Raw genomic sequence first — 24,143 nt, 5'->3', positions numbered from 1 at the left:
CCAAAGTAAAAAAAAAAAAAAAAAAAACATATTCCGTTATCTTTTCTTCTTACTTCCAGCTACTTGCCACCCTCTTCGCTCATTTCCGTAACACATTGCGACAATGTTGTACACGTGATTGGTCCATTTCCGGATGTTCTGCTTTCTTCGCATGGGTGTGTTCTACCTCATTGCATTGCGACGACCATAGGTATTATTTCGTACATTTAACCTTTTCCGATATCTCTTCTCATTCTCGCTATATTCCACGTAATCTCATTTTGATCCCATTTTCTGCCCCTATTTGACCCTTTCAATATCTGGCCGTATATTTTTGTTGGTCAGATATAAAAAAATACGTGTCGCTTCTTTTTTGATGTTCTCTATGCCTGTGCAATCTTATCACGATCGGCGTCTTACACCGGGGTACCCTGTCTTATTAGTTTGAAAGAGCATACTATCTTTCCATATAGATTTTATCAGGATGTGACTACAATCTTTGGAGCTAGGCAGCGACACACTGTAAAAATAATCTTCAAAAACGTATGAGGATATAATAATTGCCGTTATGTTCATATTAAAGTTTTATATTTTGTGATTATAAACGAATCATTGAATGTAACGTATCATCTACGATGAGAATAACACTTACCTTGAAACATTTTTATATGCACCGTAAAATGGCATTTTGCATACTCAGGCTTCCTATGAATCAGTATGTCACCCAACTAAAAAACAAAGTACCAACATATTGTTTGGTCAATTTTTACCAAAACTCGGGTGTCATTTAAGTGTTGCAAATTCTGAAACATGAAATATCGTAAGTAGTTCTTGGGTCGGTAACGACCCACCTCGGCATAGCACAGTAAAACTGAGAAATATGTAATTTGGATCAGTGGAGACGACTAAGAAAATTAGCTTTTACCTCACAGTCTTCGAAATATTTGCCAGTCGCTGATTGGACGGCATCATCCACCGCCAGGTAGATCTGTGTCGTTGCTCCCTGCTTTACTGTCTGCAAAAAATAACCATGAATTTTATATTGTAATGGCTTCAAAAATCAGAAAATAATATTATATAAACGATAATTTCGCTACAGCATTTTTTGCAATTAAAATACTCTTGAGTGAGTTAAGTTCTTGAGAAAAGACATAGCAATTGCATTAAGCACAAAGAAAGATTTTTAAAATGCTATACCTTAAAGCCCGTTAAGGTCTCAAACTTTCCTGAGACCTGTTACAAATGCACTCCTAACTCCTCATTACCTTGTGATATAAAATGTTATTTTAATGAGTTGAAGACCATTACAACATTAATACTTTTCTGAAGTAAATCAAAATCATTCAAATCAAGAATGAGTGGTTGGATCATGTCGCAATGGTGTCTGGTTACCTAGATCAAAATTCCCTGGCGCATGGTTAAAGTTTTCCAATTGCCTCGCGATTCAAGTAAGCATCCAACTGCCCATACTATCTATCGAACAAGGCACAACCAATACTGAGAGCACGCAATACATGACAGAAGGTTTCCATCATGAGGACTACCTTCGCCCTCATTTCGGTACATTATGCTGGCAGAAAACGAGGACCAGGTATCAATGTTATTTGAGGGTGAAGGTAAGTGAGTGGGTAAGCGTGAGAGAGTTGAGTAACAATGAGGGCACCATATTATTTGATGATTCGCAGGACTTACTGTAATTTAACATCGTTGACGCAGAAGGAATGTCTTACCTAATCTAGAATAGACTCGGGAGCAATTCAGAAGGCGAATGTGCGGTAAGAAGTCACGCCCTCTTGTTTTCCTCTGAAACCAATCACATCATTCTTCTACAAATGATCATAGTATACGGAGTTCAAATATTGTGATTATTTTAATTTATTCTTCAAACTAGACGTGACACTAGGATTCTTTTTGTTCGTAATGGAAGGCGTACGTAATGGAAGTAAACTTCAATAGCTACACAAATAGGCTTACAAGATAGTGTATAGTTTCATTAGTTTAAGAACGAGGTTGAGTAGAAAACTGCCGATCTCGAGCATAACGATCACTGCGTTCTCACATTTCAAGCAAGTATCAGTTGCCTGTAATGCAAGTTTGAGAAGAAAGAAGAGAACTGTAAGCGAAGGGAAAATTTGGAGGCAGGTCCCCGTCAACTTCATTAGCTTCGGCTTTGCTGGATATCATTATAATCATTAAGAATATCATTAAATATTAAAACTTCTATTTTTTAGTTCTCTTTAACACTTGAACCCCATAAGACTATGAATGTTATATTGCTTAAGACATGTCAACATTATGTAACGACATTTTTTGTGATTCAAACGCACATACAATACATAACGAAGAGGCCAACATACTACAATCTATTTTAACTGCTCATTATAAACAACATTCTTGTAATTTTTAATTTCGTTTGTTGATTGATCAGTTGATAGAAATTACGGAACTTGGTATAGCTTCAAAAGAGTCGTGATGTAAGTTCTTTAATGTACTCGATAACAACTTGAAGAAAACGTAAGGTGAAGACGTAGAGACAAATATCATGGAATGTTCGTTGTTTGTTACTTTGGTATTTCCATTTGTAAATCCACAGCTGCAACTATGAAATTCCGAGCCACTCATGTAGCAATGCTAAGTCAAGTTCACTCCACCATTCTGCACAATGCTTGAGACGACCCGCCATCCGAGCTGCTCCCAAACTAGTTCTAATAGAGGTGCTCTCAGTATGGAAGACAGAACTAAAAATTGAGGAAAACCACCCTTAGAATTCTTGATAATATGACTATTCCCTATGTTCTTTCATACTGTTTCGCTACATCTCAGAATTCTTGGTCATATATCTTCCCGAGCGTTTAACGTGAACTTATAGTGTCTGAAGATGTGCACAATTTTCTGAACATCATTCAAACAGATTGCTTACCTTAAAGAAACGAGAGACGACTTGTGCTATTACTCTATCGAACAGGTTTGGACACTCCATAATATCTGTTCTGACTCCTCCAGGACTTGCGGCGTTCACAGTTACACCTACCGAAACAACAACAGTATTATTTTCAAACAAATGTTAACAGTGACAGCGTGGTTCCCTGTTGTAAAGATATGTTTTGATGGCAGTAAATATTATGGACATTGTGTTACAACTGGATGGAGAAAATGAGAAAAACATACTATAGTTCAGCGAAATGTATTACATTTGAACATTTTGTACATCGTACATTTACATTGTACACTGTACATTGTACATTTTGTTATTATGTTTTGAGATATATTGCTTTACTGTAAGGACCCGTCAGTGGTAGAACACGGCTGAAGATAGTAAGGTTATAGTCATGCTCATAATAAATTAGGTAGGATTTGTTGTCTTCATCACGATACATAATAACGCCCTTTCTTTGGGTAAGAGAATTAGGATAATTTATTCATTATATTGATATTTAAGAAAATGCACATATCAGTATAGTTAAGAACTGTTCTGATTTACAAATTTTGGTTAAACAGACATATGAAACGTATTAGAAACAACAAATTGCTTAAAACAATGATATTAATATTTCTAACAAAACTGTAGTAGAAGAAGAAAAATAGAAAATTAGGAACAATTCCACAATTGCTAGGAAAGAATATCGTTTCTTCTTGTTGAGTGATATTTTTGACCTATACTAAGGATGTGTCTTATGTATTCATCAATTGTTTGCTAAACACTTTACGTTCTTAGACGGTACAAGTAAAGTGTTACGGAATGCCAATTCAGAACCAGCAACTTCATTTATATCAAATTCCAATCAATCATTTATTGAGAACCTAACAGGCTTCGCTGTTGGAGTTCATCTCCTTTAGATGTTATTTACACCGACCATCGACATCTCCAGCTGACATCGTATTTTACAACAAGGAAATAACTAATTACTAACTGTTTGCGTTAATACAAAGAAGTCCTTGTATTTTGAATTATTTGCAATAAACATTGGTAGTGCTTCCCATTACCTTTTTTATCTTACGTCGCGTTACTAAAGTCTCACATACGTTTGCTTCAAATTCAATTTTGTTTAGATCACATACTTTCTCAGTAAGTTTGTTTTTACTTAGCCGCATTGTCATGCACCGATATCGAATCAACGCTTGCTCCAACAATCTACCTGTTAGATATTAACATAATATGAAGTATTGTTATTGAGTAGTAGGCACTTTGACTCTCGGAAGGCGCTCTCTTCCTGCTTTTTGTCTATGTAATCCTTACTACGTTAGCAGCCTAGTAGAAAGTATAGCTTATATATGTTGCATCATCGACATGAGGACATGTGTACTTTGGCTTGTCAATTTGGTAATTGACTATATGCATGTCATTTTGCGAGGGTCACCACCTTTGCTTCCTTCATGACGTCAGAGGAACTGTCAAAACATAAACACTTGAGAAACCTTGAGCGTGGTCTTCGGATCTCAACCACTACGGGGACACATCGACGTCTCCTGGCCTTCTGTCCGGCATTCGATCTTATGGTCGAGTGTCCGACAAGTTTTCATCATGGATATCATCAGAACGTCTCGACCTACAAGTCTTTGGACAGCGCGTATCATCACCAATGAGTAAGAGGGAGGAGGTGGTGAGACTGTTTTAAATTAGTTGCCATTTCTTTGCTCTGCCATTCAATATAATCGGAATAATGTGTTTCATCTCAATCAAATCTGTGATAGTTATCCCCACATTGTGAGTGCCTCTCATAACGATCCCGACAGGCAAGTCGTTGTCACTACATGGTGGAAGCGCCGGGTAACGATCCCGGCACCTCTCTCACAGCTGATGTCATTTTTAGACTATTGTTGATATTCCATCTTTCTATAGTGAAGAAAGTGATGTCAACTCTAAGGTCCGTTACATAGTAAATGGAGCTCCGTGCACCGCCATCCGCCCTCCGCGCTACGCGTGTTTGCTTACACCGTCATCCGTAGCTACGCGCTACGCGTCACGTGATTATATACAGGATTCTTCTCTGTCAGTGTTGCGAGTTAACATGAACAAGATCGAAACGACAATAGTAGCATCTTAATATCTCTGTAAGAAGAGAAAACGAACACAAAAAAATAAATATCTCAAGATTCATCCCTTAGTTTCTCAAAAAAGCCTGTAGGGAGTTTTTGTGTCTGTGCATATAGATTTGCGAGAAGACGAGAAGAAGTACTTCAATTATTTCCGTACGTCAATTCAGTCGTTCGATGACCTAATTGAAAAAATTCCATCGAAATTATAAAAATGTAGTTTAAATAAGACCCATATGCACGCTCTTAAAATACAGCACTTTCCTTTAAAAAATGTCATGACACTGTTTTTTAACAAATAAAAATAACGAATGTTTGTACATTTAATTAGAACTTCACATCTAATCACATCCAATCACTTTTCATCCTTTGCCTCAATTTATCTTTTTTCATTGTCCATGCCTTTATTTCTACAAAAAATCTTTTACATATCTCGTTCCATGCCTGTTCACGAATGTCACGCTTTTTGTATTCCTCACAAGAGGGTTTTCATTAACATGGTATTAATTTAACCTCCGTGATAATTGAAACTGAAACAAATTTGAAATTTATTGAAAAAAGGACGAAAAATAACAATAGTCACGTACTGCTAACAATGGTACATTAGAGGCACCACATGTATAGCTCCAATTAAGCAAAGACACTAATTGGAAGTTGCAATTAAACGAAGACATTATAGCTAAATTAAAAATGACACTATAAAAATATGAAACTAATATTATAGAACAGTATAAAATATTACTTAGCAACTCACTATCAAAAATAAGAAAAGAAATCTGGATTAATTTTCATTTTGCTTTTGCTACTATGCACGTTTCTTTTTAGGTTTTAAAGAGAAGCGGCTGCTCCGCGCGCGGAGTTCCGCTTGACTATGTAAACACCCATTTGCTCAATATCCCTATCCGCCTCGCGTAGCGCGGAGCGCGGATATGGCCACGCGGAGGCTCCTCCGCGTGACTTTGTATGCACCCATAAAAACCAATGTAATAATCTTGCCACACGGGAGCTCCGCTTGACAATGTAACGGGGCTAAGACCGAAAGAAATTGAATATTGTTAAAGTTATTATAAATCGGAAGTATTAGTGGTCCAATGATGAAAACTCTTTTATTAACTCAGTGAAATCAAACCCATGACCCCGAGCTTGTGAAACTGACGCTTAAGACTACTCTAACAAGGGAAGAGAGGGAGATTATATATCGAAGTGGCAGATGGTTTATACACCAATCGAAAGCACTTAAGAAACTGTAATAACAATTTTCCGAATGCATATACTGTGCGAGCTATATGAGTATTTAGGGTGTTCAGAAAGTCCGTTTCTACCCCTAGAAATCGCAAACGGTGAGACAGATGCGAAAACAGAAAAACACGTGTTTGATCATTTTAAAAGTACAGCGTATCAAAGCAAAAAGTGTTGCCCTGCGACCACCCACAGGGACTCAGGCGGGTTCCAACTCTAAAATTGCAAATTGTGCGTTGGTCAAGTAGCCTATCATTGGAAAACTGTTTGGAAAGGCAAGAAGATGGAACAAGTCTCGACTCACTAAAATTACCCTGTGCAAAATAGCGGCCAGTCAAAATATCACCAAATGCATCATTATAAAGTCTATGGCCACCCTCATAAATCTGAAACGGCGCAGCAGTCAACAGGCCCTAGGGCAACACTTTTTGCTTTGACACGTTGAATTTTAAAATGATCAAACACGTGTTTTTCTGTTTTCGCATCTGTCTCACCGTTTGCGATTTCTAGGGGTGGAAACGGACTTTCTGGACACCCTATATATTCATATAACTCACACAGTATATGTATTCGGAAAATGTTTATTGCAGTTTCTTAATAGGCGTCATTAGTGCTTTCGATTGGTGTATAAACCATTTTCCACTTCGATATATAATCTCTCTCTCTCTCTCTTCCCTTGTAAGACATCACTGTTCAGTAAAAGGAAAAAGGATTCGATATGAAATGCATTTAGCAAATTGCATACTTTCACAATTTAATGTTGTAATAATGAGAAAAATATTCTGATTTCGGTTATGAAAAGATACTAAAATGTTATGTGGAAACAATAGTCCAGAGAATTTAAATTTAAATTGGAAAACAAAAAGACACAGAAACACACAAGGACATGATTCTTCTGTACAGATTTGTGGGAATTGTGCTGGCTCTAGGAACACTTTTTTTGTATTTAGTCTCTGAAAGGACTTCCAGATTTTTGTGAACAGAATTGTTCAATATTCGATTATTAAACACCAAATGTTTATATACATGTGTTTGTATACTGTTCACGCCACAGTTGCTTTCCTGAAATGACAAAAAGTGTGTACTTTAGAATAAAACGGGACGTACTTTTCATGTGCACATCGTATATTTATTTATATATTATTTTAGTGCATTAAAGTGTAACATTTTATTTTAAATCTACTTACATGTTTACTATGTCCAGAAAAACAACTGACTGAAATGAAAATGGAATTAGATACAAATTCTATTTTCTTTTAAAGACTTCATCAAATGATCACTTTATGAATAAGGTAAGTTCTGTGTAATTGCTTTTTTTTTTTTTTTTTTTTTTTTTAGATGAACACACTAGAATAAAAACTTTTACAATATACTTTGGTATCTCCTTGTCCCATCGTCACCATAAATGAGTTAAATGTTTTACCTACCAGCAATCTTTTACTCACCTGTTCCTTCCAGAGCACGTGCCAGATCCACAGTAAACATGTTGAGGAAAAGCTTGGAGAAAGGGTAGGAGCCAAAATGGTCTTCATGTCTCAAAGAATACAGGTCCCGCCATATTGGAACAGTGTGCAATACTGAGCTCACGTTGATTATTCTACAGGACGATGACCTTTTACATAAATCTTGAAAAGAAATGTTTTAAAATATTTTACAATTTCATTATAAAGCCTATTGCGCTAAGCTTATGACGATGAAAACTGCTCATCGCTTCGGTTTACATTCTTTACCTTTTAAAAAATTTTCTATAGAAGTAAGTGCAAGTATGATACTAGAATTTCTCTGCTCAATTTCCTAGTAATTACAAAATGTACTTGAGTAGACTAATCACTGCTATTCATATGGTCTTTGTTCTTGCATCTAAACGTATGACATCACAATCGATTTGTAGACTATTCACTGATAATGAGGAACACATCCACAACATAGACTAAAGAAATACAGGGTGAACACAAAATTAATTTTTGGTTTGGAAAGAGCATAGCTTTAATATTGACACCACAATTCTGCCTAAACTTTCACAGTAGTTACATAATTTTATGAAGATTTTGGTGGTGTTGATTCGAATTATAAAAAATCGACGTTTACGCCACCTCTTATTAGGGAAAAATCGAGACTTTAACCCAGTTCCAATCACGTGTTCTGAAGCGTAATCGGTGCAATGAAGTTACGGATGTATTCCCAAAGATCTGGTATATCTGGTCCATGTATACACTACTCACAACCTTGAACCATCTTCTGGATGTTTCGATGTTTCCCTCGTAACAAATGACGTGAACATCAAGAGTTTATAATTCCAATCGACATCATCAAAATCTTTATGAAATTATGTAACTGCTATGAAAGTTTGAACAGAATAATATTCTTAATATTAAAGTTATACCCTGTCCAGAAGCGAGATTACTTTTGCTGTCACCCTGAATTTTATTATACACCAATAATTGCTAAATCTAAATAATTATGACAATAAATTTTAGGGTTATCCTGTAACTTCCGCTATATTTTGACAAAGGTAAAAGTATGTCCGGAGATTGATAAACATTCTGAGAACGATATCAAAGGATATCCATGTCCCTCTAGAGTTCGGAGGGTAGCCTAGTCACTTCCTATATTTCTGCAAACTTATTGCTGGTATACTGTTCTACTAACCCTCTGAGTTTGGTATTATTTGGGTCATTCTTTCATTCATATACAGATTTCTACTGGAGTCAGTACCGTACGAAGAATTTCATGAAAAGGAAAGTGTGTAAAGACAAATAAATGAAATGAATAAAGTGAAGAAGTTTGAATAATTTTTAGCTTTAATGCCCAAACGTTTCTAAAGATCCTACTTTTAACTTCATGAAAGGGATTCAACGTTATCTCCTTTCAGGACAAGCGTGATTTTAGTGTACTTACTTGTATATATTAAATTATTCATAGTAACTTCCTCAAGGAGAAGTTTGAGCCCCGAATTCTCCTTTTCATACGCTTCTGACTCGAATATTTATTTATTAATGTCATGTAAGATTCGTCGTAAAGGGTAAATAGCGAATACCTGAGCTACCCACCTAGAAGCAAGTGCGTGAGAAGGAATGGTCCAGTGTAGTTGGTGGCCATTGTTGTTGGCAAGCCATCCTTTGTGAATTGGGAGATGAAAGTTATTCCTGCGTTGTTGATTAAGATATCCAAACTCTTTTCTGTTTTCAAAAAGTCCTCAGCGAAACATCGTACACTTGATATCGAACTTACGTCCAACTGCTTCACTGCCACGTTCTTGTTTCCTGTTGTCTGTATTATTTCATCTGAAACAGAGGAGCATCATTCTTTGTTAAGGTTTACAGAAGTCACTTTTGCCTGCGTTAATCTTATTCTAGACGTGAGGGTCCTTGGATACAACAAAAGCAAGAGTTTATTGTGATCTCAACGAAAGATTTAATTGTGAATAAAAATAAATGAAATAAATAAAGTGAAGAAGCTAGAAACACTTTCACCTTTAATGTCCAAGAAACGTTCTTACAGAGAGCAGTTGAAACTTCGTCAATAATGGATTGCGTCCACATTTATATTAAAGTTGGCGAAAAGTCACTTCCGAAATCTTAAATATTGCAAGTAACGTAAAACTAGTGTAAACCTTGGAAATCATACCAGCTACGGAAATGAAAAAATTTAAAAGTAACATAGCTGAAAATTTTACTCATGTGTAAACACCATGTATAATGTTTTTCTGACAATGGTTTACACAATATTCCAATCCAAAAATAAAATTTCCAAAATTCTTTACAAATGCTCAAAGCATCATTTGTATTTTTTTCAATCGTTCAAGCACTACGGAACTATAACATTTATTCTCTTTGCCTAAGGATGTCAACCTTTAAAAGCCATGATTCAATATTACTGTATTATTATCACTTTTAATGTTCTGTGAATGATTAGGAATGTGTTCTTCAATTTACATCTGATACAATTCAAGACATTTACATTATTATAAATTGAAACCTTTTAGAGTTTGTAATATGAAATTTGAGTTATCGCTCTTACCAAGTTAATGTTTACGGGAGAAATTACGAATCATTAGACGCAAATGTGACAACCACAGGACAGGACTGGATGAGAATAAAGATTTCCAATATTATTGTTTCTTGTATCCATCAGCAATACACCGAACAGTTCTAGGGTCTATGATGTAAGAACATTCTGTAATGAATGCATCTGTGAAAAGTAAGGACCACACCTCACGTTTAGAAGGATTTTGTCCGAGCACTAGAGCCTGAATAGTCAAACCAGTCAATCCACCTCTAGTGATGTTATGGTGCAAAGTCCTACGGTTCCTAGGAAGCTCTTGAGAAGACCATGTGTAACCATCCTTGACTACATAATTTTCCGGGGGAACATCAATTTGTACTAGGTCAGGCGGAGGCAATCCTGTCAGATCTTCAACATCTTCTCCTTCTGAACTATCTTCCTCGTCATCCTCCAACTCTTGCTCCTGTATCTACTTCTACACCACCCGTATTGTTAGGATCATAATCCGGGTCTGAGTCCGTATTGTCAAACTCGCTAAAACAGTCACCAGAAACATCACTTTCTTCTGCCAGTAAACGACGAATACGTACATCAAAGTCACTATCACTTGGATTAGCAACAGTACTCCGTGACTATTACTGTGCTTCTCCATTGCAAAAAGACTCATAGAAACATAGTTCATGAAAAACAGACTTAAAACTTTTATACGTTTAACCGTATGTCCCATCACACAGACTGGGGAAAAAAGTAACAGTTCCCGTATGCCCCGTCTGTCAGACGAGTAACTCTCAAAAATCCAACTACTACACAAAGATGCGAAGATCGTACTGAGTTGTAGAAATTCTCAGAGGTGCAAGATGAAAGTGGGGAAAGGTACTGTGGAGGGGAGGTTTCTAGAGCCTTCATTGTTGCCACAAGCCCTACCATGGAAACAAAAATACCTCTCCATCTCACAGACGGGGCATACGGTTTAAGTGTTAATACCCATAATGTGTTCTAACATACAGCTGGCAGTAGGCAATCTCATGCTCCGTGCAATGGCATCATTTACCACACCCTTTCTCCAGAAAGAAAGAAAGAACAAATCTTAAAAGCTACGATTTTTAAGTATGTGACCCCATCATAAACAACGAAAGGAAGGGAAAGTGTACAGATACTCAGAAAGTTCTAAAGGCTAGAAATACAATATCGTTATGTCTGTTTTTCCCTTTAAATAATAATATATTATGTTAGTGAAATATGAACCAAACACACCTGCAGAACAAGGATGTAATCCTTTTTATATAATCCAATATCGAGCTTCAATCTCAATATATTAGTTTGCAATTCCAGTGCAACTAGCTCTTTTATCTTAATTTCTTGATTTTCCTTCTATATCTATTAAAAAAAGAAAAGAAAACTTGTTTCCACCTGCATTGATAAGGAACTTGTTTGTGACAAAGACAAGACTCGTTTTCATATCAAAACTGTGATAACTAAATGGAACAGGTGTTCGCTACTGTTTGAATGTTGAGTTCTCGTATTTGACAGCAATCAAGCAATTCATACTGGGATTTGTTTGAAAATTTGCTTTAGCCCTATCCATGTGACCTTCAACAAATGCGACCTAAACATGATTTATGAATGTATTATTCAAATAGAAAGTCAGCTTATTAAATTTAACTACCATCATCATGAAGTCTGTTTCCAACAAGAAATATTTATTTTAAATAATATAGTTATGACAGATTTTGCAACCCCATGCAAATGCATATATTGCACACATGGTAGAGCGGCCCTGGTAACATATTTAGATGAAAAACTATTTAAAATTTAATAAAATTTAATATTTTGTTAGTTTTTGTTAAAAAATGATTTTTCTTTGAAGGATTTCGCTTAGTTCACCCCCATTTTTTAAAACTGTATTGAATAGTTTGCAGAGAATAAATAATATAGAAAATGGCTCCAAATAATATGTACAAAATGTTATTAAATAAAGAAGCCACTATTTGCAAATCTTTTCTTATAAATCAAAAATTTGGGTATGCAATTTATGACGTCATAATTATTGGTCACTCAAATGAATCCCTTATAGAAAGATATTGAAAACAATTATTAGTTTGTGTAATCAACTGCAGATACTTTGTGGTTTACTTTTTAAGTTGTGGATGTTTATTTTATTGCCTTAGCATTAAAATAAGTTGGCAACAGTTTAGCTTAGAGATTTAATAGCGAAATAAAAGCCCTACAAACTTTGCCTTGTAAACTAAGTACCCCCACGTGACATTTCTGTATAGCTCATAATATAAATATGAGCCGTCACGTGTTCTTGAAATAATATTATCTCTAATAACGATTGTTTCATAGCTACGCCATCTTGATTTGTTCTTTAAATATATTTACATCCTTTGTAATATCAATTTGTTATCCATACATTTAATTTGATTTGTAAATATTTACGTTAAATATAACAGAACTAAACTTTCAAAAACTAAGGGACTTGGAAGAAACCTAGTAAATCATCGTTCATTTCCAACAAAATATAAGAATATTTTCCCACATAAATCAGTGGCGGAGTACACTAGAGCCTCTATCTGCCTGTATAAAGTAAGTAGGTCTTTTAATAATTTTTTCTTACCTTGAGCTTTTTTCCCTTTCTCCATGTTACGACAGGCGATGATAACCCTGGCTCCTCTCTTTGCCAAGTCCAGCGCCGTCTCCTTCCCTAAGCCTGGAAATTAAAACAAACAAATAAATACTTCTAGAACCAATACACAGAGGTCTTATTTCACTTCAGATGCCATGTGAAGCATCACAATTATGGATATTAGGCTATTGAGTAAAATAATTGCGAATATTTCTGTGTCTATCATATCGAAAAATTGTTAACAAAAGTGATAATTCATGACACTGAGGACAAGTAGAGTACGGTTACTGTATCTACTGTATAAATAGTGCACTATGTTTAGACTGAAGAAAACAATTCCAATGCTTTTGTCTATTTTGATATTCAATACCGTGGTGAAAAACCTAATTAAATATTTCTGGTACATTTCATTAGGAAGTGTATTTCTTTCTGGTTGTTTTATCGTCTTAAAGGAGGTCAAGGTGTCTTAAAGTCTCTATAATAACTGGATCATTTGGAAAATCTTAAGGATAAAGGCAGCTAAACTACGTGCTCTGCTAAGTCTAGCCGCGCATTGACCAGAGAAGTGTTCAGTCAAGCCGAGACAGGAGATGATGTGGAGAGAGTCCATTGACTATGTGTTTCAATCATGGGCTCTGTCTAGCACGTGATTGGGTAAGTATGTGCTGTCAGCCTTTGGTCCATTATTCATAATCTCCTCGCCTCGCGTCTCGTGTTGGCTGCCTTCGTATAACTAAGAGTGGTGTCTTTTCTCTAGAGTTATTAACAACACAAGATGACACAGTTACAAGACAATACAGAAGTTAATCTAACAGAAATTGATGCACTTCCAGTGGAGATGCACTGCTAAATAGAAGGCGTACTTGTACTCTCTTTTATATAAAATACATAGATAAGAATATCTCCTACCTGCAGAACCTCCTGTGATGAGAGCGGTCTTCCCGTCCAACCGTTTGTCGCTGGAATACATTACTCTGACAAAGGTGGACTTGAACAGTTCCACCACAGCACACCACAGATAGAACAGAGAATACACAACCGTTCGTTCCATTATCATAAATATCGACATGGTCTCTGTTTCGATGTCAGGGGCCTCGCTGCAAAATGAAACAAGATATATTAAGAATCAGAATAGTTAATATTCTATTCGGCAAAGAGGAAATTGCAACAATAAATTACAGAACACAATAGAACTCGTCTTCGAAGTACGATTCTACTGTTTGTTTAATGCAAATGTTTCCTTAGCTATTTCAAAGATTCCTTTGTTTTAAGAGTTGTTTATAATGTAACAATACATGAGGTATTGAGTTCTCAATAATTTGAAATCATGAGTTGAAAGGCAAAGGTATATACATGGCACTGGCGGAAACATATTGAAGAACACGCAGTAGGAATTCATGGACCTGGTTGAATATTGCTGCTTATGAAAAAATGATAGTAGATAATACTGATTCCAGCATAGGATCCATAAGACATCCTGAACATGTTATACAGCATGTTCAAAAACAAGGAGTACTAACAGCACGCGCATCCACCCTGAGCTGTAGTCGTACGTACACTCATGTCCAAAATGATTGTCACATGTCTATAACTGTCTTCTTGTAAGAATATAATTTGATAATGATTTTGCATGGTACTTTTAATACTGATGCTCTGTGTATAATCGAGAAATGTATATTTGTGGTAAGTTTCGTAAGAAAAGAATTATAAATACGAAAATTAGAATGAGTAAGACAAATTGTTGCTAAATGGACAAGAAAGTTTTATTTTCGTTTTATTGTTCTTATTCACTGCTCTTTTGACATGAAATTTGCCACATACATATCTTTGCCGATTATACACATACCAACATTATAAGAAGTACCGTGCGAATTCGTTATCAAATTATATTTCTAGAACAACATATTTATAGACGTGCGACAATAATTTTGGACATGAGTGTACATATGCTGAATATGCCTCTTAGGTAGGAATTCTTCTCTCGCTGTACACCGTGGCCATTGCCGAAGCCCAACATTCACGATCCAGATGTTCTTGAAAGGTTTTAAGTCCAAAGATCTAGCAGGCCAGGGTAGAAGCCATATACCGAGCTAAACATGCTAAGTTTACTAAGCTGTGGGCGTGTGTTATTCTACTGGAATGTGGTGTCAAGTATTAAAGTGTCTATATGAGGTCAGATGAGAGGATTGATAGTGTCGTGAATGTATGATGCGCTAGTCATACTCACTTGAATGAAAAGTGGAGGCGAGAGGTATACGTGCTTTGTTGATCATCATATCGTAATGTTAGGTGGAAGCCTTATTGTGTGTTCCAGATATAAAGCATCACGGGCTGTGGCCAATGGTGCACGATTTTCCGCGCGGTGTTGCCGGATTTCGGACTCCCCTTTCCCTTCTCGCTCGTCCTCCAGTTGAGATTATGACACATACATTGGCAACATTGTTCACAATGTAAATGTACTATTACAGCAAACTCAAGAGTTTTGACTGTGCATCCTAAAAGTATATATAGTAACTAAATTACTTACCTATTAACTTTTCGAGTGGATATGCTAAACACTCGTCTTCAACATTACTTTCACTATCGTCTATGTTAGCTAATATTTCGTCATTGCCTGAATCTGAGTCTTGTAAATTTATTGTTATGGGTTCCAAAAACTGTAAACACAAAAAATAATTCTACGAGCTTAACTTCGTAGCACTTGAAAGAAAAGGAAAGAAAAAAAGAAGAAAGAAAATAAAACTTCTGCTGTACTCGGTTTGCTTAAAGACATTGCCAACTATAATTTTGGAGAACAAATGAATTACCACGAAAGAAAACAAACGAGACACTGATGAATTCTCATTATGCTAGAAGAGAAGTTACGTTCCTACACAACTAGCTCCTTTCTTTCCTTGTCCGTTTTCATAACGAGTAACACGCTTGGGCTTGGTGTAGGGGCCACGAAAGCAATCTATCTGATCCCTAAGCAACTCGGTATGCTCGAGTTTATTTTGGGTTACGATAATTTATGACACCACTCAGACGCCTGATGCTTTTGGTTCCCTTATAGAGGAGAAAAGAGGGTGTTAAAAGTCGCACATTATAAAGCAGTGGAACGTGAAAGAAAAAAAATGAACAGAAAACATACTGCGTTTCTTCTGTCGAATAAAAAAGAGCCTATCTTGAAGTAAATTTCAAAACAAATTACAAACTTTCCATGCTTTATTCTTACGATGTTAGGCGTATATATATGAATCAGATTGCAAAAGTATGTAGCCACGGGGGAAAAGGGGGCCCTGTCTTTCCAAATTATTTCCAACTCCAAAACGAGGTTTGTCTGGCATATTTAATAAACTTATTTAACAGTTAATGCAAATGAGGGACGTTTATAGTGAAATATGAAAATTAAAGAAAAAGCAAACATCATCAATACGGATTCTATACCTAATTGAAACAACTAAAATTAATCATATGCTTTATATTCTCATTTCCCTAACTGGGGCACTGTGAACTCGCTACTATATTATTGAATAATAATATCTGAGTTGATATTTTTTCGAGTTTTTTCCCTTTAGTATTTTAACCTACATGAACACAAAGTCAGATAAACAGACTGCTATAAACAGCATTTGTTTTCTTATGAATAGCTTATTCATTTATGTCATACAATACGGTTTTCAACTTTAGTACTGTCAAGATCCGTCTTTTGATAAGGTAGCATCGTGAAAACATAATATGTGTATAGTATACATGGTGAGTTAAAATGCTTTCATATTCTGAAAGAGGTCATTTGTTCTGTTTTTAATGTGTGAAAAGCTTTCCTTCCCCTGAAAGTAATGTTCCCTTAGAACAACCTGCTGATTACATCCCTGATTCTCCTGTAATAAAAGTTGAGTTCCAGTTCCAAATCGAAGAAAAATCCACTGGAAATTAGACGTGGGACTGAACGTTCGTTTTACTAATTGTTTTATATGGAAACCTTTAAAAGTGTGTAACATGACAACCAGTTGTCATAAAAAGATGTAGTTTTCACGTATGTGTTCGTAATTCTTTTCTCTACTTGGTAAAGTGAGCAGTTAATGTGCTAGTACAATATTTCTAATAAGCACCTCTGGTATTGTCAAGATTCGCAGTAGCGCGAGAAGTCAGCGTGCAAAACTACTTGTCGCGAATTGTCAACACCACTCAAAGCCAATTGGACGCCGCGTGAAGCCAACTCAAGGTCATGCCGCTTATCATTTGAAAAACATGGTGATTGCGAAAATCACGCAGCCATTACTCCGAGTCCCTCCTGATATCACCAAAGACGTTTTTGGTGATGAGCAGGTTGCAGGAATAGTACTGGGAAAGGAATGCAGCAAAGTACATCCAGTTCTAATAGTCGATTGTTTCTGAAGTGAAGTGGAAAGAAATATTTCAGTTTAACGTCCCACCATTATACCCTTTTAGGCTAAAGCAAGTGAGTGATAGAAAAATTGGTGGAATGAGAAAGTGGACGGAAATGGATGTGCCCCGAGAAAATCCATGGACGCACTGTCGTACTCCACAAACTTACTTGGCCGGAGATCGAAGCAGGGATCGCATGCACCTGAGGTAAGTGCTCTACCACTAAGCCAGCGGAACGGTGACGACTTTCCAAAATTTCTGTGGATGCATATCAATGGCGGGACGTGTTATATTTTCAGGGAAGTCTCGATATTTTTTGATTGATTTCCTTTTAGTTAAAATCTTTCATGAACACTATCATAAAGAACTTTGCTGTGATAGAGGAAAATATTCCGGTACTATAAGAATAAATTGGGGCTGCCCTAGCTTAGTTTGTAACACGGCTGACTTAAACGCAAGAGAAACGAGTTCAAATCAGGGTCCACAGCAAATAATGAATATTCTTAACATATATAATATTGACATTATGTGTATGCTTTAAACAACCTACATGATGCACAATGATTGCAAGAAGCAATGATATTATCAACACATTAGGCCTACTAGACGAAAGTATCATATTCATACAAATTAAAATGAACAAATCTTGAAAAAAGCAAATAATTTTGATGGTATTGCAGAAAGAACTCTGCAACGATTTTATTGTGAACATAAATTACAAAATGACCAACTTAAGCGTGTTGCTTGGTTGCCTTTGCACAAACACATTTGGAACAAACAATTATGTTTTAGAAGTTAGAAATTTTAACTTCCATTTTAATGTTTTAACTGCTTATTATTTTTTGATAATGGTAAGTGAGAAATATTTGTTTTATTTTGTTTCTATCAAACTAAAAATCTTGTGTGTGCGCCGCGCATAACCCACGTAATCGCCGAGCATGAGCCAGTGAGCACCTTTTCGATTTAACCTAAGATTGCCGTCTGTCAGGGTAATCCATACAATCCTGCTTTTCCGGCACTTCCCGCTGGCAGAGAGGGACATCTGCTGTGCTAACGTCTGCCTCCAATGATGTGCAGAGGCAATGTGCCAGGAGGCCACCATGGAGTCACCTCTGCCATGTGGGCTCCCTCATTCGATCCCAATTTCTACAAAGTGGGTTTTGTAGTGGACAAACACTCTGTGCATGGATTCTTATGCTTTCTCGCTTTAGTCATTCCAAAATCATCACTGCCTCCAAGGAAAACCAAAGATATACCATTGGCACGTTCTGTGGACACCACGAAGATGACGACAACTGTTTCTGGGAGCTCTACAGACTGTGATTTACGTATAATTACTCTCGTCATAGCTTGAGGACCGCAGCAAGGGTTATCAGGTTTCTAAAATCCTTTCGTCCATTCACCAGTAAAATGTTTCAACGTTGCCTGTATAAGTTTATGTACACTATCTCTTTTCATTATATATAACATTTTTAAAAACAATAAGTAATGTAACATAAAGAAAAATATCTAGATGTTTGTAACTGGCCAAAAGAAAGCATTTTTAGAGATAGGTACTCATTATCACTTTCAGTTGCTTCGATTCTCTTGATAGGTATTCTGACATTATTTGGAGGTCAGTTGCTGCAACTAAGAAACTCCATGTTCCAGAGTCTTCCGCTAACTTCTTCGTCTTCACGTAAGATTTTTCTGTTTCGATATCATCCATGAATTATAATCTCCTTCACCCTTCCTTCTCTTTCGTGCCACATACCCTCTTGCACGTCCGTCATGATACAGTTCTTTCTTAGCCAATGTCCCAACCAGTTTCTATACCTCTTTTCAATATATACAATGGTTCATTTTCGCGTGAGTTGGCGTGACAATTAACTCTTCGCGTGAGTTGGTCTTTCGTCTGTATACAACGTCCTTCAGCCACCCCTATAAGCAAAAATCCAAAGCTTGAAGATCCGGGGAGCGGGACGCCCAGTAAATAGTCGACCTCCATCCTCCGAAAGCCATCCACCGATAAGGAAACTTGGAATCCAGATATTGACATACAGCTTGTGTTGCATAAGAGAGAGACCCGTTGTGCTGGAAATACATAGACACCCGAGTTTGAAGAGTCACGTCTTCCAGTAGTACTGGTAATTCATTGCGTAGAAAATGCAAATAATATTCACCTGTCAAACGCTGGGCCAAAAAAGGAACCAATGATCTGATAAATCCCGCTCAAATATTTACAGAAAATCGTTCCTGATATTGACTTACTATGGTTGCCCTAGGATTTTCGTCACTCCAACGATGCCAGTTGCGGGTGTTCTTTATCCCATTCCTGGTGAAAGTGGCCTCTTCTGTAAACAAGACGAATGGCAAAAGACTAAGATGCTCCTGCACCCATTGGGAGAAACCAACACGCAGCACACTGTCTCCTGGGTGGAGATGTTGCACTCTTTGGACACGAAATGGATAAAACTCTCCTCCTCGCAGTACATCATGTACACTCATGTCCAAAATTATTGTCGCATGTCTATAAATATGTTGTTGTAGGAATATAATTTGATAACGAATTCGCCCAGTATTTCTTATAATGTTAGTATGTGTATTATCGGCAAAGACATGTATGTGGCAAATTTCATGTCAAAAGAGCAGTAAATAAGAACAACAAAACGAAAATTAAATTTTCTGGTCCATTTAGTAACATTTTGTTTTACTCATTCTAATTTTCGTATTTATATTTCTTTTCCTATGAAATTTACCTGAAATATACATTTCCCAATTATACACATATTATCAGTATTAAAAGTACCCTGCAAAATCATTATCAAATTATATTCTTACGAGAAGACAGTTATAGATATGCGACAATCATTTTGGACATGAGTGTATATACGTACGTGGAAGTTCAAGTTGATTAGAAAGTCTCCTAACGCTGGTGATTGGGCTCCGCTGTATAGCCTCAATAACGTTGTTATCTTCTTTAGAAGTGTATTTTGAGGCTCGTTCAGATGTTAGCTTTACGCTAGGAAGCTCCCCAGTTTCCTCAGTTTGCTATACATGTGTATAAAGACCCCTGCACTAGGGACTCTGCGGCGAGGAAATCTTCGCTGCTATTCTTCTACCGCACCTTTGGCATTACCATCACAAAACCCGTACACGTACATCATATCTAAATATTTAGCGTGGGTGTATTGAAACGGCATTCTACTACAGAACTGTCGAACTTCTTTCACAGTCTACACACAAGCATTTTCCAACGTAAGAAAGATAGCCCCCCAACTTTGGAAATTGAAACAATGACTAGGTCATTCGTTTGTACTACGTTTGTACCGTTTGTACCGAAAATACTTTCGTTTGTACCATTTTCCTTATAGGATTACTTGAGAGGTCAACTGGGGGGCTACCTTGGCGCCAAAATAGCACCCCAGTATCACAGCACAAAAAATTGGAATACACCATTCGAAAGCAAATCGTTTGTACCGTTTGTACCCAAAAAAGTTTTGTATGTACTCTGATAGTTTTCGAAAAACAGGGGGTGATATTCTGGTCGGGTGGCTATCTTCGCGCCAAGATAGCCCCCCGTATCACAGCACAAAAAAATTGGAAAACACCATTCGAAAGCAAATCGTTTGTACCGTTTGTGCCGAGAAAAGTTTTGTTTGTACTCTGATAGTTCTCGAAAAACAGCGGATGATATTCTGGGCGGGAGGCTATCTTGGCGCCAAGATAGCCCCCCCGTATCACAGCACAAAAAATTTGAATACACCATTCGAAAGCAAATCGTTTGTACCGTTTGTACCGAGAAAAGTTTTGTTTGTACTCTGATACTTCTCGAAAAACAGCGGATGATATTCTGGGCGGGAGGCTATCTTGGCGCCAAGATAGCCCCCCCGTATCACAGCACAAAAAATTGGAATACACCATTCGAAAGCAAATCGTTTGTACCGTTTGTACCGAGAAAAGTTTTGTTTGTACTCTGATAGTTCTCGAAAAACAGCGGATGATATTCTGGGCGGGAGGCTATCTTGGCGCCAAGATAGCCCCCCCGTATCACACTACAAAAAATTGGAATACACCATTCGAAAGCAAATCGTTTGTACCGTTTGTACCGAGAAAAGTTTTGTTTGTACCCTGATAGTTTTCGAGAAACACGGGATGATATTCTGGTCGGGGGGCTATCTTGGCGCCAAGATAGCCCCCCCCCCGTATCACAGCACAAAAAATTGGAATACACCATTCGAAAGCAAATCGTTTGTACCGTTTGTACCGAGAAAAGTTTTGTTTGTACTCTGATAGTTCTCGAAAAACAGCGGATGATATTCTGGGCGGGAGGCTATCTTGGCGCCAAGATAGCCCCCCGTATCACAGCACAAAAAATTGGAATACACCATTCGAAAGCAAATCGTTTGTACTGTTTGTACCGAAAAACGTTTTGTTTGTACTCTGATAGTTTTCGAGAAACAGGGGATGACATTTGAGGGGGCTATCTTGGCGCCAAGATAGCCCCCCCGTATCACAGCACAAAAAATTGGAATACACCATTCGAAAGCAAATCGTTTGTACCGTTTGTACCGAGAAAAGTTTTGTTGGTACTCTGATAGTTCTCGAAAAACAGCGGATGATATTCTGGGCGGGAGGCTATCTTGGCGCCAAGATAGCCCCCCCGTATCACAGCACAAAAAATTGGAATACACCATTCGAAAGCAAATCGTTTGTACCGTTTGTACCGAGAAAAGGTTTGTTTGTACCCTGATAGTTTTCGAGAAACACGGGATGATATTCTGGTCGGGGGGCTATCTTGGCGCCAAGATAGCCCCCCCGTATCACAGCACAAAAAATTGGAATACACCATTCGAAAGCAAATCGTTTGTACCGTTTGTACCGAGAAAAGTTTTGTTTGTACTCTGATAGTTCTCGAAAAACAGCGGATGATATTCTGGGCGGGAGGCTATCTTGGCGCCAAGATAGCCCCCCCGTATCACAGCACAAAAAATTGGAATACACCATTCGAAAGCAAATCGTTTGTACCGTTTGTACCTAGGGATGTAAAATACCTGGGTATTTATTTCAACGGGTAAATACCCTGGGTAAATACCCGGGTATTTACCCAAAATGGGCATTTTAGTGGGTATTTTATGTTTCAATTAGCAATAAATGGATTTTATTATTGTCAATGAAAAATATAGGCCTGGTTATTTGTATCACCTGCAACAGGAGCACTAAATAACTATCTAATTAATCATTTTTGCTGGTAATTAAAGAATGAATTTGGTATTTATTAGGTAATAAAGTCGGATTTCCTACCTACTCACCATAATTTTCTTTCTACTTACACTAAATTTCCTTCTATTACCCTTGGCGGAAAATAATTATCCATTCTACCCTGTGAATTCTTACTATGGTGTGCCCCTGAGGAGTCCGATCAACTACGCGGTAGAATTTGGTAGTGGATCAAACCAACACGAAAATTTAAAATTTATGACAGAACGTAACGATGACTAAAGAAAGTGAAGTCAGTTGTCACCAAACCAGTCATACACTATTATTAAATTTTCTGCCTGCCAGCAGCTCCTGGTATTAATGACATGGAATTTAAATTCTTCCTTAGGTTCGCCTCTCATGAAACTTTCTCCATTTTTCTCAATCTGGCTCATCTTCTTTTAACTTACAATACATTCTCCAGTTTTTCAAATCACCGATGAACACACTATCTAAAGTATTTAAGTAACAGCAGGATCTCTATTACTAAAGAAACCAGTTTTCTTTTGGTTTAATAAATTTATTAATGGCGGAAAATGAATTATTAATAATTGCTTTCCTATTTTAAAGATCTAAAGTTTACAACAATTTTATTATACTTATATATTGTTAACATTACCTTAATTTTTTTGAATAGTAATGATGAAAACAACCTTTTTAATAATTAAAAAACTGAATTGATATTACAGATATGGCTGGTTACTTTCTTCACGCAAAATTATGTTATTTTTGGTATTATAGACTGAGATGTACTGAATGGTAGAGTATGCAAAGAATTGGATCAATAAGTTTAAGTTTCACACCTGGTTTACGTAATTAATAAATTAATCTGTTTAAGAAACTACTGTAACAACGAAGTTGTTGATATAGTTATATCATAGTAAAGAAACTCGACTTTAGTAACTAATAACCTTGAAAATACTTAGAAACTTAAAAATTACACATTTACCGATTACGAAAGTTGCAGAATGATCAAGGTAATTAAATTTAATAAATTGGTCGATTAAATTATTCACTAAATATGCCGTTGAAAGAAAATTATCCATAAAATAAGATCTCGTAAATCACTTAAATAACTAATTCGTGATTTTTAGAAGTGTTTAAGACTAAGAATAATGGTTTGTGAAAAAAATTGTTGGAATAGCCTATTTAAAATATTAATGTTATAAACAACATTAAGCTGTATAGTAACTCAGTAATATTTATACTTTAAATTATTCAATATAGAACAGCAATTAACCTCTACCATATTTGGAGCACTATAAAACAACCATAAATTTTACCGTCATAGTCAGAATCAACCGTAAGATCAAAGTCGGAATCATCACATAATTCTTCAATATCAACATCACTATTACTCGCTTCTTCATTTCCTTCTGTCACCCATTTCTCTGTATCCTCTTCCAATGTCTCTGGTGTTTTGTTGTGTTCCATGGCAACAGCTGGTTACTTGTTCCTTGGTGATCCTGGACCTGAGTGCTGCCTCCGCAAAACTTCAGACAATCTCTTATTTAAAAGCTTCCAGTTATAAGAAGGATATGTTAGTTTTCCTGTCCTCTCCAATGATAAACGATTTATTGTTTTACTAAATGTAGAGAGAGTTCTTTCTGTGCCAGCAGATGTAACTGGAGCACAAAGGATTCGAATGGCGACA

General features: G+C 36.7%; 2 protein-coding genes across 3 annotated transcripts in view; one reads left to right on the top strand and one right to left on the bottom strand.

Moving 5' to 3' along the window:
* LOC145666936 (retinol dehydrogenase 12-like) overlaps positions 1-24,143 on the bottom strand; it is a 141,233-nt gene that overhangs the window by 12,396 nt on the left and 104,694 nt on the right. For both annotated transcript variants that reach the window (XM_081734548.1, XM_081734549.1), the window contains 6 exons: positions 13,793-13,980; positions 12,875-12,967; positions 9,303-9,536; positions 7,698-7,877; positions 2,900-3,006; positions 905-994 (listed from right to left, as the gene is read on the bottom strand). In XM_081734548.1, coding sequence (XP_081590674.1) covers positions 905-994; positions 2,900-3,006; positions 7,698-7,877; positions 9,303-9,536; positions 12,875-12,967; positions 13,793-13,952 — 864 coding nt within the window. In that variant the 5' untranslated portion in view covers positions 13,953-13,980. The remainder of the gene's footprint in view (positions 1-904; positions 995-2,899; positions 3,007-7,697; positions 7,878-9,302; positions 9,537-12,874; positions 12,968-13,792; positions 13,981-24,143) is intronic.
* LOC145666935 (retinol dehydrogenase 12-like) overlaps positions 1-24,143 on the top strand; it is a 311,781-nt gene that overhangs the window by 240,699 nt on the left and 46,939 nt on the right. The window lies entirely within an intron of this gene.

This window comes from Thermobia domestica, chromosome 12 (assembly GCF_964235325.1).
Source record: "Thermobia domestica chromosome 12, izTheDome1.hap1.1, whole genome shotgun sequence".
NCBI lineage: Eukaryota > Metazoa > Arthropoda > Insecta > Zygentoma > Lepismatidae > Thermobia > Thermobia domestica.
Note: the sequence above shows the minus strand (reverse complement) of the source record. Positions and strands in the feature narration are given on the sequence as shown.